The sequence below is a fragment of the Sus scrofa genome, chromosome 13, assembly GCF_000003025.6.
Source record: "Sus scrofa isolate TJ Tabasco breed Duroc chromosome 13, Sscrofa11.1, whole genome shotgun sequence".
Lineage (NCBI taxonomy): Eukaryota > Metazoa > Chordata > Mammalia > Artiodactyla > Suidae > Sus > Sus scrofa.
In genome coordinates this window covers 94,254,013-94,270,085 of record NC_010455.5, presented here as the reverse complement: position 1 = coordinate 94,270,085, position 16,073 = coordinate 94,254,013, and the positions used below count along the sequence as shown (strand labels likewise).

Genomic DNA, 16,073 nt, shown 5'->3' with positions numbered 1-16,073 from the left:
TGCGCCCGTATCCAGTAAGTATCAAGCAAGCTCAGCTGTGCTTGGAAAGATACCACCCCCCCTTTCCTGGGGGAAGTTGTGCTAATCAGACTTCCCCATGTTTGTTTCTACCATTTCACAAACATATGGTTTACACAGTTTCTGAAACAATCTGGGGCATGTAATTAGGAAGTCAAGCCACTCAGAAAAAGACAAATGGGAAAACCACCTTCCCTTGCACAGAGAAGTTTATATGGAGACTTCCTCTGATTGTCTTAGATGGGGTCCAAGTGGACCAGCTGCTCATCAAACAAATGGCGGCTTTGTGCAGGCAGAGGCTCCTATCAGGCACAGCAATCAAGTCTATAGTGGTCTGTTGCTTTAGGCTATAAACAAGGATGAGTCTCCTTGTTGAAATCCACTTAGACTCCCCACCACCTTTGTTAATCCTTTCTTTTTTTAACAAGGAAAAAAAAAAAAAAAAAAAACTATCAGTAGAGAACAGGATAGGGTGGTAAGTAAATACCTCAACTCTTCTTCCCTCAGAAGGCATTGTTTTGTTAAACAGCTCAGAGAGTGTTTGCTTCTACTACAAGCAGCCTAACAGCAAGGGCTAAAAAATGATGCACTTTTTGTGAAAGCAGTTATATCTTCACTGCTGCAGTTATATCTTAACGGGTTATTATGGAGCACCGGTACCTTTCTCTCCCATAAATTTCTACAGAGTTGGGATTTTTCATAATGAGCATGTGTTTATTAGTTTTAATCAGGACATTTACAACTTATGCAACATGCACATAGTTTTAGAATACCAAAGCTGCATATGTACCTTTGCAGGAGTGACTGCAGGATGATAGACACCAAGCTGGGGACTTACTTTGGGAAGGAGTGGGCAGAAGAAGGGCTGGTGATGGAGAGGCTGTAGATAAAACTGCTTTTTGTTTAAAAAGAAGAAATCTGACAACAATATAGCAAAAAATTAGTATCTGTTAAATTTGGATGATATGTTAGTGTTTGATATTCATAATTTTCTGTATGTCCAAAATATTTTGCAATTCAAGATTTAAAAGAATTTAATAATAAATATAGATATGGAGACTATTATTATTGCAGGTGTCTGTGGATGCCTAAGGGTAAGGGCAAAGGAATGATTTTTGCCCTACAAAAAACTGATTATTAGCAGATAACATTGTTGACTGAAAAATATATTAACAAGGTGAGAGCAAATTCACTAAAGTGGTTAGGTTGCAAAAAAAAAAAAAAAAAAAAGCTTTTCTATATATGAAGGACTAACACTCAGAAAATATATGGAAGAAGCCATTCATAATTGGCTCCAAGCCCTCCAAAATATATATGATTAAACTTAACAAGTTTCTTCTATATGAAGACAGCCTTCAAATACTTTAGAATAAGGCCTGGGTGGATAGCAAAGTTTGATCTCAAAGAGCTATCAATTCTTCCTAAATTAATACGTAATTTTAGCATAATATCATTGAAAATACAAGCAGGGCTTTGTGGGGGGCAACATGGAGGGGGAACAGTCATGCTGATTCTAAAACATACAGAAAAAAATGTAAGAACAACTATATACTGAAAAAAATCAGTGAACTAAGTGTATGATACATTAAAAACATATATTTAAAGTTACAGTGTTTCCAAGACTGGAACTGACACATGGCAGCTGCAGCCCAACATCCCACACAATGCAATGACCTGGATGTCACCACCATTCTTGTTGACATCTACAGGATTTTACGAGAGTGTGTACCTGTGACATCCTGAAACTCCATCTTCCTCTTCTAATGCTTTCGGCCACAGTTTTAATCATCTTTTTTAATGGTCATTCTCTAAGATTCTCTCCTAGCCCCTCTGCTCTTCTCCCAGCCATCTTCCCAGTGTGCAGATTCACAGGAGTCCATGAGGTTTTAAAGAAAAAAATCAAAGAGATTGTTCCGACTTCCCTTCAAGACATGCACTAGAATTCTTCCTCTGCAGACTTCAACTTGTTTCTCTTCCCCTCTGAAAACATCATTGCTAAATCCCCACACTTGATCTTGTGCCTCACTGGAATAAGAATACCCTAGTTAGGAGTTCCCGTCGTGGCGCAGTGGTTAACGAATCCGACTAGGAACCATGAGGTTGCGGGTTCGATCCCTGCCCTTGCTCAGTGGGTTAACGGTCCGGCGTTGCCGTGAGCTGTGGTGTAGGTTGCAGATGCGGCTCGGATCCCGCGTTGCTGTGGCTCTGGCGTAGGCCAGTGGCTACAGCTCCGATTAGACCCCTAGCCTGGGAACCTCCATATGCCGTGGGAGCGGCCCAAAGAAATAGCAAAAAAAAAAAAAAAAAAAAAGAATACCCTAGTTAAACATTTCTAGGATGGAGGATATTGGCTTATGCTGGTATTTACTTTAAGAGGTTAAAACTTTCTTCTCTCTCTCTCTTTCTTCTCTTTCTCTGTTTCTTTCTTTTTGGCCATGCCTGCAACATGCAAAAGTTCCCAGGCCAGGGTTCAAACCTGTGCCACAGCAGTGACAACACCAGATCCTTAACCTCCTGAGCCACAGGGGAACTCTTAAAACACTTTTTCACATGACTGATTTCAACTTTAAAGCTTGGTTTTAGAATTATACAAATTTTTTTCTTATTTTTGTTACTTTTATAGGGTTTTTAACGATACTGTTTTCTCATTTTTAATATATTTGTGCAAATCTTACATAAGCATCATTTTTGTTGACTTACAATGTTGTATTAGTTTCAGGTATACAGCAAAGTGAGTTTTTGATAAATCATATTTCCCATTTAGAGATGGGTAACTGAGGCTCAGAGATGCTTAGTGACTTGCCTAAGGTCACACAGTCAGAAAGCAACAGAATACTTTTAGGCTCTGAGGCCCAGGCTTTTTCAGTCACATGTACACCATGGTAAATGCTCTTTTCATGGCCCAGTTCACCACCCTGATGAACCCAGTGCTTCCTCCACTACTGGCCCTTTTTCCATGACTTTCTGGTAATCAGAGTTAGCCGTTGACATGTTTTTTCCTAGCTTTCACTGGCATCCCTCAATACAAATGAGCAATGATATGTGGAGAAAGTGAAAAGCAATGCCACTGAGTAAGAAACTGTCCTCTAATTTGCTAGCCTGACACTCAGCTTTAAAAGATGCATGAGAAGAAAATCTGTAGAATTACACAAATTTTTAATGGAATAATATATAATTTTAAAGTAATGAAGTACAATATAACAGGTAAGAGTATAAATTTGATTTAGAATGTCTGGTAAAAATACCAATTCTATTACTCATTCTCTTTGTGATCTTAAGCAAGTTTCTGATTCTCTCTTGTTTCAGTTTTCTCCTCTGTAAACTGGTGGTAATAATACCCATCTCTTTGGATTGTTGTGAGAATTAAATGAGATAACACGTTTCTTATCTTGTCACATGTAAAGTTCTTACAACCATGCCTAATTCACAGCAGGTAAATGTTATTAGCTACTATTTTTAATTTTCCTGCAGAATACCATGCCTTTAAACTGCCTGACATTTTGTTAAAAGCCTAATAATTAGAGGTGCTTTGCAAATGAGAAAGTGCACTAAGCATAATTAAAGATAAATACCTGTGTCAGGAAATTCATAATTTGGCAGGGGCTCTGATCAGCAAAGCCAAGCATGATATTTACCTAGAAACTGATTTCAAATAGCCTTATTTGCTCAGTTCTTCAAAACAATTTTGAAGACTAACAAACATGCCAGACACTTCCTATTTCATTGTCAAGAACACAACGAACAGTGGAGGTGAGGGTCACATGTTGGTAAGATAAGGATCTGTGGTGATTCGCCATCACCAAAAACTATGGCCAGTGACCCAGTACAGGATCAGAAAGCCCCCATCCTGTCCCCTCAGATCTCCTGATTCCACAACCTTGGACCTCCTGGTCCCATGGGACATCCTGAACCCATGGTCCTTAGCAAGGAGATGGGCAGGTCCAAGGGCCTTTCCAGCATTAGAAGCTTTCTCCCTGGCATAACCAGAACTAAGCAAAGCTCTGAAGAGCAAGTAGGCAGCTTCTGAAGTTGGTGGCTCGAAATAACCCCTAACCCCTATACTCCAATCCAGGTTTATCTCCACTGACCTCCTTGAATGAAAGGGAAAGTATGTTGAATTCACTTTTTTTCTTTTTTTTTTTTTTTTTTTTTTTTTTTAAGGCTGCACCCTCAGCATATGGAGGTTCCCAGGCTAGAGGGTCAAGTCACAGCTGTAGCTGCTGGCCTACACCACAGCCACAGCAATGCTAGATCTGAACCGAATCTGTGACCTACACTGCAGCTCATCGCAGTGCCAGATCCTTACACCATTGAGCAAGGCCAGGGATCGAACCTGCATCCTCATGGATCCTAGTCAGATTCATTTCTGCTGAGCCAAGACAGGAACTCCCTGAATTCACTTTTGTCAGCTGCAAAGTTAGTGTCTCCTAATAGGGTGTGAGGGATGTTACAAGAACATCACTACTGTAAACATGTATTCATGATTCACATCAACTTATAGAAGAAATAAAAGCTTATCCCTCACCTGCCACCTGACATGGGGTCTTGGGGAAGGAGAGGCATGGAGTTAAAAGTATTTACTCCTAAGGCCACATTTCAGAGGTGTTATGTAATCCAGGTTTGGCCTTGAAGGGCAAAAACCCTCCACCTGCACAGCAGTGGCTTAAGATTTCAAGTCATTCTTTCAAAACAATAAAATATTCTAGAAGCAGAAGGACAATACTTTGTGCCAAATCTTTAGAGAGGAGAGAGATACAATCCCGGGAAGGATGATGCTGTTTAGCAGGAATCAGACCCTCAGCAGGGAATCTTCGCTGTGCTAAGAGCTTGGTGTACACTATCTCACTGAACTCTCACAGACATTCCAGGAAGATGATGACATTTGTATCCCCATCTTACAGATGAGAGCACCAAGGAGGTTAAAGGCAACTTGCCCAGGGCCACGCAGCCAGGATTTGAGTGCAGTTCTGTCTGACTCACAGACCCCTGAGACAGTGCTTCTCAGTTGGTGCAGTTTTTTGTGTGAGGTTTTTTTTTTTTTTTTGGCTGAACCTGCAACATGCAGAAGTTCCCAGGCCAGGGATCTAACCCTTGCCACAGAAGTGACAACACAGAATCCTTAACCTGCGGAGCCACGCGGGAGCTCTTCAGTTGGTAAAGCTTTTGACATTGAATGTCAACACTGACAATTTGGCAATACTGACAGAGGAAATAATACCCTAACTATGCTGTCAGGGGATCAAGGGTATGTGGGGGGACAAGAGAAAAAGAGGAGGAGGAAGAAGAGATGGGGCTTTCATTTCTCTCCCATGCCACCTCTCCATCTTGACTTTATTTTTATTTTTTAATTGAAGAATAGTTGATTTACAATACATTGGTTCTAGGCATACAGCACACTTACACACACACACACACACACACACACACATACATGCATACACATGCTGTTTCAGAATCTTTCCCTTTAGGTTATTACAAGACATTGAATATAGTCCCCTGTGCCATACACGTCCTTGTTGTTCATCTACTTTAAATGCAGTAGTCTACATATGCCAATCTCAAACTCCTAATTTATCCCTCCTCTGATTTTTCCCCTTTGGTAACCACAAATTTTTTTTTCCTAAGTCCATGGGTCTCTTTCTGTCTTGTATATAAGTTCATTTGTATTACTAATTTTTTTTTTTTAGATTCCACATGTAAGTGACATCATATGATATTTGCCTCCCATCTTGATTTTAGAGGCTGATCCAAGTAGTTAGAAACAACCAGGTTCTATGTTCCAGGAATAAAAATACTTTGAGTCAAAGCCTTTCTTTCATCTGAGATACTCACAGTCAATTTCCTGAGGAACAGTTGATTCTGCAGAGCAGAGGGACAATGGTCAGGTGGCCTGTGCTTTCTATAACGGGAAAGCCATCAAAACGGGGCTGAATCAGGCCACGACCCTTTCCAGGGAGCCTGCACTCTTTAAGCTACTGGGCATTCAAACTACTTAGGAAAGTGCAAGTTCTAACTCTCTGAACTCATGACAATGATCGGGTAGGATTCTATTACAGAAAATCCTTTTTTTAAAACCCAAGGATCTGTAATGTGTCAGAGTTCAAGTTACGTCAATATATACAGTATTTATGGAACTAGGAATCAGGAAGTGGAACGCTCCTGTCTTAAATACCTGAAGGAAGGAAATGTTTTTAAAAGGAAACGCTCTTCCTCTCCCTCTGACACTTGATTAGCTAAAGGTAGAGGAACACTCACAAATGCAGTTTGGGTAGAACGAGTTCTGATTTTCTCCCACAACCAGTAACACTTTAAACATATTCACTCCACAAAAACTCACTTTGAAAAAGGTCATTATCAAAACAAAAAAAGGTACATGTTTCTAGGCTATAGAATAACATACAGGATGTTATTCTATAATAACAGTAACATTACAGGATGGGGGAAAGGTGAAAAATGATATTAAGAAGTAATGGATACAAGAGTTCCCTGGTGGCACAGCAGATTAAAGATCTGGCATTGTCACTGCTGTGGCTAAGGCTGCTGCTGTGGCATGGGTTTGATCCCTGGCCTGGGAACTTCTGCAAGCCACAGGCGTGGCTGAGGAAGGGGAAAGTAATGAATGCAAAGTTAAGAGAGGAGGTTCTGGGAGTTCCCCTCGTGGCGCAGTGGTTAATGAATCTGACTAGGAACCATGAGGTTGCGTGTTCGATCCCTGCCCTTGCTCAGTGGGTTAACGATCCGGCGTTGCCGTGAGCTGTGGTGTAGGTTGCAGATGCGGCTCGGATCCCAAGTTGCTGCGGCACTGGTGTAGGCCGGTGGCTACAGCTCCGATTGGACCCCTAGCCTGGGAAACTCCATATGCCGCCGGAGCGGCAAAAAGACAAAAAAAAAAAAAAAAAAAAAAAAGAGAGAGAGAGGAGGTTCTGGAGTCAAAGGCTCAGATTAGAACCCTGGCTTTGCTGAGAGACCCTACAAAAAAGACTTTCTCCCTCCCTGCCTCAGTGTCTTCATCTGTAAAATGGAAATAATACTCAACTGCCGTGATGATTCAATGATACATTGCATATACACTCTGAGCACAGTGAATGCTCATGGTGATGCTCGATAAGATCAACTCTTATTACTAATCTACTACTCATCAAACAGTAGGGTTGCCCCTAAAAATCATAGCTAGATCATTTGTGGGTACAAAATACAGGAGAAGAATGAAAGAAAGAAATCAGAACATGATTACACTTACTGCTGTGGATAACAAGATAACTACATTTCTGCATTCTCTGGGATTGTGCCCAATAACCAGACCAGGCCAATCTACCTGCGTGCTCTAGATGTGCTGAAGGGCACAGCTGGGCTGGTGGGAGCCAAAGGGCAGTGCCAATGAAATACACCCCTGAACCACAGCTGTGTGATATAAATCTCCAATCACTTCTCTTTTTTGAACCTACCCCACCCCATTTATCTTAAAGGCAAAGTGTTCTTTTAAGGAGCTCTTCCTGTTTTCCAAGCTACTCAATGTTAATTGATATTCTGTGGAAAAGAGGGTTTCTGAGCTGTGGCTGGAACTGGCTGCCATCCTTCCCTAATTCATGGCCAAACTAAAATAATCATGGCTCTCCTATTCCTCTTTGTCATATGCTGTCTCTCCCAACCTCCCTTCTAAGGACAAGTCTTGTGACCAAAGACCAATGCATGAGATACAAGAAGTTGTCTGAAGACTGTCTGGGAAAGGTTCTCTTCTGATGATAAAATGAAAAGCCACTTTAGGAAATAGCCTTTGGTCTGGCTCTACTCCTCACCCTTGTCTCCCTCCTATGTCCTTGAATGAAATCATGATGCTTGGACAGGCAGAAACCACCTGTAACCATGAAGCTACATCCACAGGGGCCAGAAGTGAACAGAACACTGTGCAGCTGAAGAATGCAAAGGGGCTGAGTTACTGGTGACCACTGGACCAGGACTGCTCACCCACGGTCTTCACGTTTTGTGAGAGAGGTCAATGTCTGAACTGATTGAGCTACTGCTATTTTGGGGATCCTGTTACTTGTAGCCAAAAGCCTTCCTAAGTGCTCCACCAGTGAATCTTCCAAAGGGGAATGGAGTGTGTAGTTTTCCAATCTCACCTGACTTCTTGTGGGTGTGTGTGCGTGTGTGTGATAAGTTAACATTTCTATGGCTTAAACCCTTTTGTGTGGGTATATCTTTACTTGCAGCTCAAAACATTAGTTGACAGAATGGTACAAAATACAGCAGAAATTGACACAACACTGTAAATCAACTACACACTAATAAAAGTTTTTCTAAAAGAGTGATACAGAATAGAAACAAGCAAAAAACTTTCTCCCTTTACAGAGCAAAAGTTTTGCAAAAACAGTCCTAAATGGTTTTCACTTTGAGGTTACATGGCATTTATGGTAAGTTTATAGGTAAAACACCAGAGGATGTGAGGAGCCACATGGTACAAAGCTGCAAAATTAATTAAAAGTGAATATAGATACTATACATAGAAAGCCCTAAGGACTCAGCCTCAAAACTACTTGAACTGATTAATAAATTCAGCAGAGTAGCAGGATATAAGATTAACATTCAGAAGTCAGTTGCATTTCTGTATACCAGCAATGAAATATTAGAAAAGGAATACAAAAATACGATACCTTTTAAAATTGTACCTCACAAAATCAAATACCTCGGAATACACCTGACCAAGGAGGTAAAGGACCTATATGCCGAGAACTATAAAACTTTAATCAAAGAAATCAAAGAAGATGTAAAGAAATGGAAAGATATTCCATGTTCCTGGATTGGAAAAATCAATATTGTGAAAATGGCCATCCTACCCAAAGCAATCTACAGATTCAATGCAATCCCTATCAAATTACCCATGACATTTTTCACAGAACTAGAACAAACAATCCAAACATCTACATGGAACAACAAAAGACCCAGAATCGCCAAAGCAATCCTGAGAAACAAAAACCAAGCAAGAGGCATAACTCTCCCAGACTTCAAGAAATACTACAAAGCCACAGTCATCAAAACAGTGTGGTACTGGTATCAAAACAGACAGACAGACCAATGGAATAGAATAGAGAATCCGGAAATAAACCCTGACACCTATGGTCAATTCATCTTTGACAAGGGAGGCAAGAACATAAAATGGGGAAAAAGAAAGTCTAATCAGCCAGCACTGCTGGGAAACCTGGACAGCTGTGTGCAAAGCAATGAAACTAGAACACACCCTCACACCATGCACAAAAATAAACTCCAAATGGCTGAAAGACTTAAATATACAACAGGACACCATCAAACTCCTAGAAGAGAACATAGGCAAAACACTCTCTGACATCAACATCATGAATATTTTCTCAGGTCACTCTCCCAAAGCAATAGAAATAAAAACAAAAATAAACCCATGGGACCTCATCAAACTGAAAAGCTTTTGCACAGCAAAGGAAACCAAAAAGAAAACAAAAAGACAACTTACAGAATGGGAGAAAATAGTTTCAAATGATGCAACTGACAAGGGCTTAATCTCTAGAATATATAAACAACTTATACAACCCAACAGCGAAAAAACCAATCAACCAATGGAAAAATGGGCAAAAGACCTGAATAGACTGTTCTCCAAAGAAGATATACAGATGGCCAACAAACACATGAAAAAATGCTCAACATCGCTGATTATAACAGAAATGCAAATCAAAACTACCATGAGATACCACCTCACACCAGTCAGAATGGCCATCATTAATCAATCCACAAATAACAAGTGCTGGAGGGGCTGTGGAGAAAAGGGAACCCTCCTGCACTGTTGGTGGGAATGTAAACTGGTAAGCCACTATGGAGAACAGTTTGGAGATACCTTAGAAATCTATACATAGAACTTCCATATGACCCTGCAATCCCACTCTTGGGCATCTATCCGGACAAAGCTCTACTTAAAAGAGACACTTGCACCCGCATGTTCATTGCAGCAGCATTCACACTAGCCAGGACATGGAAACAACCTAAATGTCCATCGACAGATGATTGGATTCGGAAGAAGTGGTATATATACACAATGGAATACTACTCAGCCATAAAAAAGAATGACATAATGCCATTTGCAGCAACATGGATGGAACTAGAGAATCTCATACTGAGTGAAATGAGCCAGAAAGACAAAGACAAATACCATATGATATCACTTATAACTGGAATCTAATATCCAGCACAAATGAACATCTCCTCAGAAAAGAAAATCATGGACTTGGAGAAGAGACTTGTGGTTGCCTGATGGGAGGGGGAGGGAGTGGGAGGGATCGGGAGCTTGGGGTTATCAGACACAACCTAGAATAGATTTACAAGGAGATCCTGCTGAATAGCATTGAGAACTATGTCTAGATACTCACGTTGCAACAGAAGAAAGGCTGGGGGAAAAAATGTAATTGTAATGTATACATGTAAGGATAACCTGACCCCCTTGCTGTACAGTGGGAAAATAAAAAAAAAAAAAATTATAAAAAAAAGTGAATATATAATGGAGCAGAATAAAAAAAAAATGTTACCTTTTAAAAATAAAAGAAATTTTAGCTTGGGTGTGGAATGGAGGAAGGCTGCCCACTGAGTCATGCATTCACTCAAATGGTTTATATTTAACCACCAAAATAATTGGTTCACATTTGACAGATATTTATTAAACGGTCATTATAGGCCAGGCGCAGGCTCCACAATGAGGATGCAAAGGTCAACAAGACAGACATGAACACATAGTAACACAAATATTATGACAGTGAAAGTGCAGGGTTTTACGGGAACACAGAGCAGCAGATAAACCCCCTTAAATGAATAAGAACTCCCAGTGGATGTGAAAATGAATTCAAGACCTAGAGAATGAAAAGGACTTTGCCTAGAAAAGGCTTGCGATGGAATGGCGTTACAGGGTAGAGAGGATATTCCAGGCAGAGAAAGAAGCACATGCAGGTCCTGATGGCTAGAAAGAGGTTTAGTGAGATGTTTATGCTGAGTGCGAGTTGGGACCATGGAAGGGTTTTTGTAAAGGAAAAACTGAGTTGATGTATCTCTTAAAGAGCACGCTCTGGCTGTGGAATGTAAATGGATGGAGGGATGGTGGCATAATCTAGTTAGGAGTGTCTTCCAGGTGAGTTCAAAGTGGTACAAGGGCATAGCATAGTGAGGAAAAAGACAAAGTGGGCTTTCAGGTTTATTATGGAGCAACTATGTGGATGGCGGTGCCTTTTACTAAGAAGGGAAGAGACCTTGGAGAAGGAACAGGTTTGAAGGAGAAGATATGGATGGGAAGGTAACCTATGAGATCTCCAAAGAGAGCTGTTCAAGTCACATGACCACGATGACATTCAGAAATGTATGAAAAATAGCATCATTGTTTTAAAAAATGTGTGTTCCAAAACAAGCTTAAGATATTACAGCACATTTCTTGGAGTTCCTGTTGTGGTGCAGTGGGTTAAGAGTTTGACTGCAGCAGGTGGGGTCACTGTGGAGGTGAGGGTTTGATCCCCAGCGGGGCACAGTGGGTTCAAGGATCCAGCGTTGCCACAGCTATGGCTCAGATTCAATCCCCGGCCTGGGAATTTCCATAGGCCACAGGTGCAGCTATAAAAAAGAGAAAAAGACATTATTGCACATTTCTTCATTCTTTATGTAAGTGCGACAGTGGTGATGGGCCAGGGAGTACAGTGTATTGAACTGTGAACTCCAAAAATATATTGAAGTCCTAACCCCTGGCCCCATGCATATGACCTTATTTGGAAATAATGTCTTTGCAGGTGGAATTGATCAGATGATCCTGAAGTAAAGTGGGTCCAATCCTTATAGAGAGAGAGAGATGTCAAGACACACAGAGCCACCAGAGAAAAGAAGGCCATGAGCAGAGGCTGGAGTTCCACTGCCACCAGCCAAGGAGTCCCCAGAGCCATCAGAAGCAGAAGAGACAAGGAAGGAATCTCTTCTGGAGCCTTCAGGGGAGCCTGGGCCTGCCAGTGTCTTGAATTCAGAATTCTGCCTGCAGAACTGAGAAAGAAAAAGCGCTGATTATTTTATTTTTTGCCAATTGTTTTAAACCCACCAGTTTGTGGTACTTTGCTACAGCAGCTGTAGAAACTATAACAGGGAAGAAAACTTTGTGTTTAGCTTCAGAGGAAATTGTAAAGGAAGACCTACGCCAGATATGAGGCACCAAATGATACTAGTCAGACAGTTAACTACCTTAGAAAATAAGTGTTCTAGGGAGTTTGAACCAATTTAGGTCTGGAATTCAGTTTTCACATTTCAAAACTGGGGACAATAGCATTTAATCTCTAAGGTTGTTCATGGGGTGTAGTCTGTGCACTGTAATGGATAATTAATGAGTTACTACTAGGCACACACTGGAAATTATAACAAGTTATTATTCATTAATCCATGAGTACAACATGGCAATCAATTCCTTTATTATTACAACATTACTGTCACTGCTGTGTCAGGATCTGCACATTTTAATTCTTCTGAAGGCAAAGCCGGTTGACGGTTTGTTAACATTCTAGTACAGTGGTTTCCAGCTGGGGGACATCTGGAGACATCTTTGGTTGTCACAACTGGGAGAAAGAGGCTACTAGCAAATAGTAGGTAGGGGCCAGGGATGCTGCATAAACATAGGACCACAGCATAGGGCACCTCCCACAACAAAGAACCTGCTAAGTTGAGAACTCTGCTCTAGAAGTACCCAGGTAACCTAAAGGCAAAGCTTCAGGTACCAAGAATTCACTTTCTCATCCAAAGCAGTCCAACCAATCCCATAGCCTTCTGAAATCTATAATCTATAATACAGTGACTCACAAGCAACCCACAGCTAATGGAAACTTTAAACTTCTTTTTGATAGTCTAAAAAGGAGTGAACATTCCTGTCTGGAAGACAGTGGCACGGTCACTAGCTGCTCTGTCAACACCAGCAGAGATACACACACTGCAAAGCAATGGCCGCCAGACACCCCATCCACGAGCAGAAACCATTTCAGCATAAACCATCTGCCAGATTGGATTGGAGGAGGAAGAATAACTGTCCTCCCAAGCAGAGCCTCCCAGTAGCTCGGGAGCCTCCCTGAAGCTGAGAACCATGGGAGACCCAGCAGTCAAGCATCTTGACAGAGGCCCTAGAATTACAATTAGGTGGTGGGTGGTTGGCTCAGTCCTACAGAGCTGGCACAGGTAGTTTTCCTTTATCTGTGTCTCAGAGCCAAGCCTAAATTATTGCCGTGTTCAAAGCTGCCGTGTCTCCCTCCTGGCTGCCTCTGGCATGTGAAGCATCTGTAGCTGCCTCCTTGGAGCTACAATGTAAATATGACTGTGCATACTGTACATTTTTAACCAAGCCTTTTTATCACCCTCACTGCATATTCAGGTCATAAACAACTTGAACCCTCTGATGCTATTCTTGGAGTCAAGCACACCTTAGAAATATGATGAGCTAATTGGTAAGGGCAAGAATATACCAGTTTTGGCAAAGGCAAAATTAAGTACTCAGGGTTGTCCTCTCCATGGAGCTGTATTTCTTTCTTTTATTAACAAAGAAGTTCAAACATATCTAAGGAAATAAATGTGGGATAGCTCGGAGCACAACATTAAATATAGAAGCAAAATCTCCTACAGAGGGCAAAGTATGCTGCTAAGTAGAAGAGCATATATCTTAATTCTAACTTCAAAAGTCTCTATTCACTGGGTTCTATTCAAGTTCCAGAATAAAAGTAATGCCCTAATGGTTTAAATACCCTTAATGGTTTAATCGCCATAATCAAAACTACCTTTATATTTAAAATTGACTTAGTACTGTCAATGTATATTTTATCACAAAAATCAAAATTTTAATTAGAGTTTTTGGTCCATTGAGACAGAACAAATATTTCTACAGCTGGAAGATGTTAAAAGTCAAGAGTCCTGGTATTTGAAGAGTCATATATAATTATTCTTCCCTAAAAACAAAACATTGCAAAGAAAGCCAAAGAAACATGTTATCTCATAGGAAACCAACAAAACAAAAATTACAATTCCTCTGCAATCTTTATTTATAAAATTTACTTTGCTACTAGAACTATTTAAACTGCCCCATATAAGAGAAATAATTTCTTCTTGAAGTTATGGGAACACTATTTTCCTAAGTATTAAAAATAATTATCAGCATCTTTACATATTCATCACAGAGACAGGATGGCTTTTCAGGGCAGACCATACAAAGTTTTCATTTCATCTTGACAGCCAAGCAGCTGAAATAATTCATAATACAGTCTGATTAAAAGGAGCAGAAAGAAAAGCTCAACTTCCATTACAATTCAGTTTGAAGTTTCAAGCTAAAATGTCAGCAACTCAGAAGTAGAATTCAAATAAATATTTCATGATAAATGTGGACATTTATATTATATAGTCATAGAAACCTGTTTCCATGATTCTTTCTACCTTGTCTAAACTATACCTTGTGCACTAACTATTGTTATTATACGCTAGCTAATATGCCCCACCTTCATTGCCTTCATATGTGGAAATAACCCCAGAGTTATATTTTTAATCTAAGTTCATATTCTAGGAAAATGGACTATTTGTGGAGGAACAGCAGGAAAACATCTTATGATCCTATATATATTGAAAAAAGTTAATAAATAACGCTCCCTAGACAAAGACAGAGCTATGGACAGAGGGTAGTGTGTGTGTGTGTGTGTGTGTGTTTTCAGTGGGGACAGTTAGAAAAAATGCTGTAAAGTAAAGGCTTGTGCGGTATTTCTCCTGGATGGTCTCTAAGCGGCACATGTACATATGACCAGAATATAAAGTAAGAGGACTAAACACTCTGCCAACCACGTGACTGACTTTCTTCCCTGAAGAAAGGAGTACTGGCATATTACTAACATCCTCCCAGTCACAGGTAAACTTTTTTGGACTAACAATCTTGAAGAGCAGTGGATTTTAAATTAAGTTACAAGAAGCACTAGATCTGCGCCCCAGCTTGTTTGCAACTGGAGCAACTTTTTTCTGTCTTATATCAAGGTTCTATGGCAGAAGAAGTGTGAACAATGCTGACGAAGAGTAAGAGAACTGCCTCCCCAGGAATGTCATGAGAAGCCACTGACATAAACGTGTGAAATGTTTAAACAGAGGCTTGCACACTGGAAGCTCAGCCGTTACAATGATGATGCTGAAAACTATTCGAGCCTTGGCTGTAGAGGTAATCTAAAGAAAACGAAGCACAGATGCTCATATGATTCCATGTGGAGAAACTACACACCTAACATCTCAAGCTTTTAAGGGGTGATCGCCTCCCACAGGCATTTGAATTCCATTTAAAACTGGATGTACAGCTGGCAAGACCACAAAAAGGCTTACCTCTTCTTCTTGGTGATAATGAGAACGTCGTTAAAGAGGAAGAAGTAGACCTGCTGTTTGGATGTTCTTTTTGAGAAAAGCACAGTATCTTCCACGTAGGCTGTCAACTCACCCCTTTTGACCAACCATCGGGAAGAGGAGACTAGAGGAAAAGGCTACAGAAAGACAAAGTCAGTACCCAAAGCCAAAGTCAAGTCCTTTTAGGATTACTGAAAGTAAAATATAAAACTTATATTCATACAAATGATAACATCATTACCTCACAGAATTGCGTATATAATGGGTATATATAATGGTGAAATATAACTAGAGAAGGATAGTACATTCTCCAAGAGAAAATCAAAAAGAACAATTTATTTTCCCATATAAAAAATATGGCTGTTAACTTGCCTATATGAAAATGAAACTCAATGAGAAAACGTTACTGAGTCAACCAAAAATTATTACCCTTCCATTAACTCTCAACTGAAAGAGAAGATTGATAAGGAGTCACTTAAAACTGAAAAGCCTCAAAATATTGGTATACATTGCATTTATTTTAAATATCACAAATCAGAATCTCAACATACAGAAAAATATAGATAACTGTAGTTTAACAGGAGACAAAAAAGTCTGCATTCACTTCATGAACTAAAGAGACTTCATTCAAAAGGAAAAAAAAAGCCGTGAGCCGTGGCATAGGTCGCAGACAC

At 40.3% G+C, this 16,073-nt stretch overlaps 1 protein-coding gene across 4 annotated transcripts in view; it reads right to left on the bottom strand.

The window, feature by feature from the left end:
* Positions 1-16,073, bottom strand: part of ARHGEF26 (Rho guanine nucleotide exchange factor 26) — a 141,068-nt gene that overhangs the window by 26,614 nt on the left and 98,381 nt on the right. For 3 of the 4 annotated variants that reach the window (XM_021069691.1, XM_021069690.1, XM_021069689.1), the window contains one exon: positions 15,382-15,536. In XM_021069691.1, the coding sequence (XP_020925350.1) occupies positions 15,382-15,536 (155 nt within the window). Of the gene's footprint in view, positions 1-1,815; positions 1,868-15,381; positions 15,537-16,073 lie in introns of those variants that run through there. The other variant, XM_013982141.2, reaches the window with a different exon arrangement.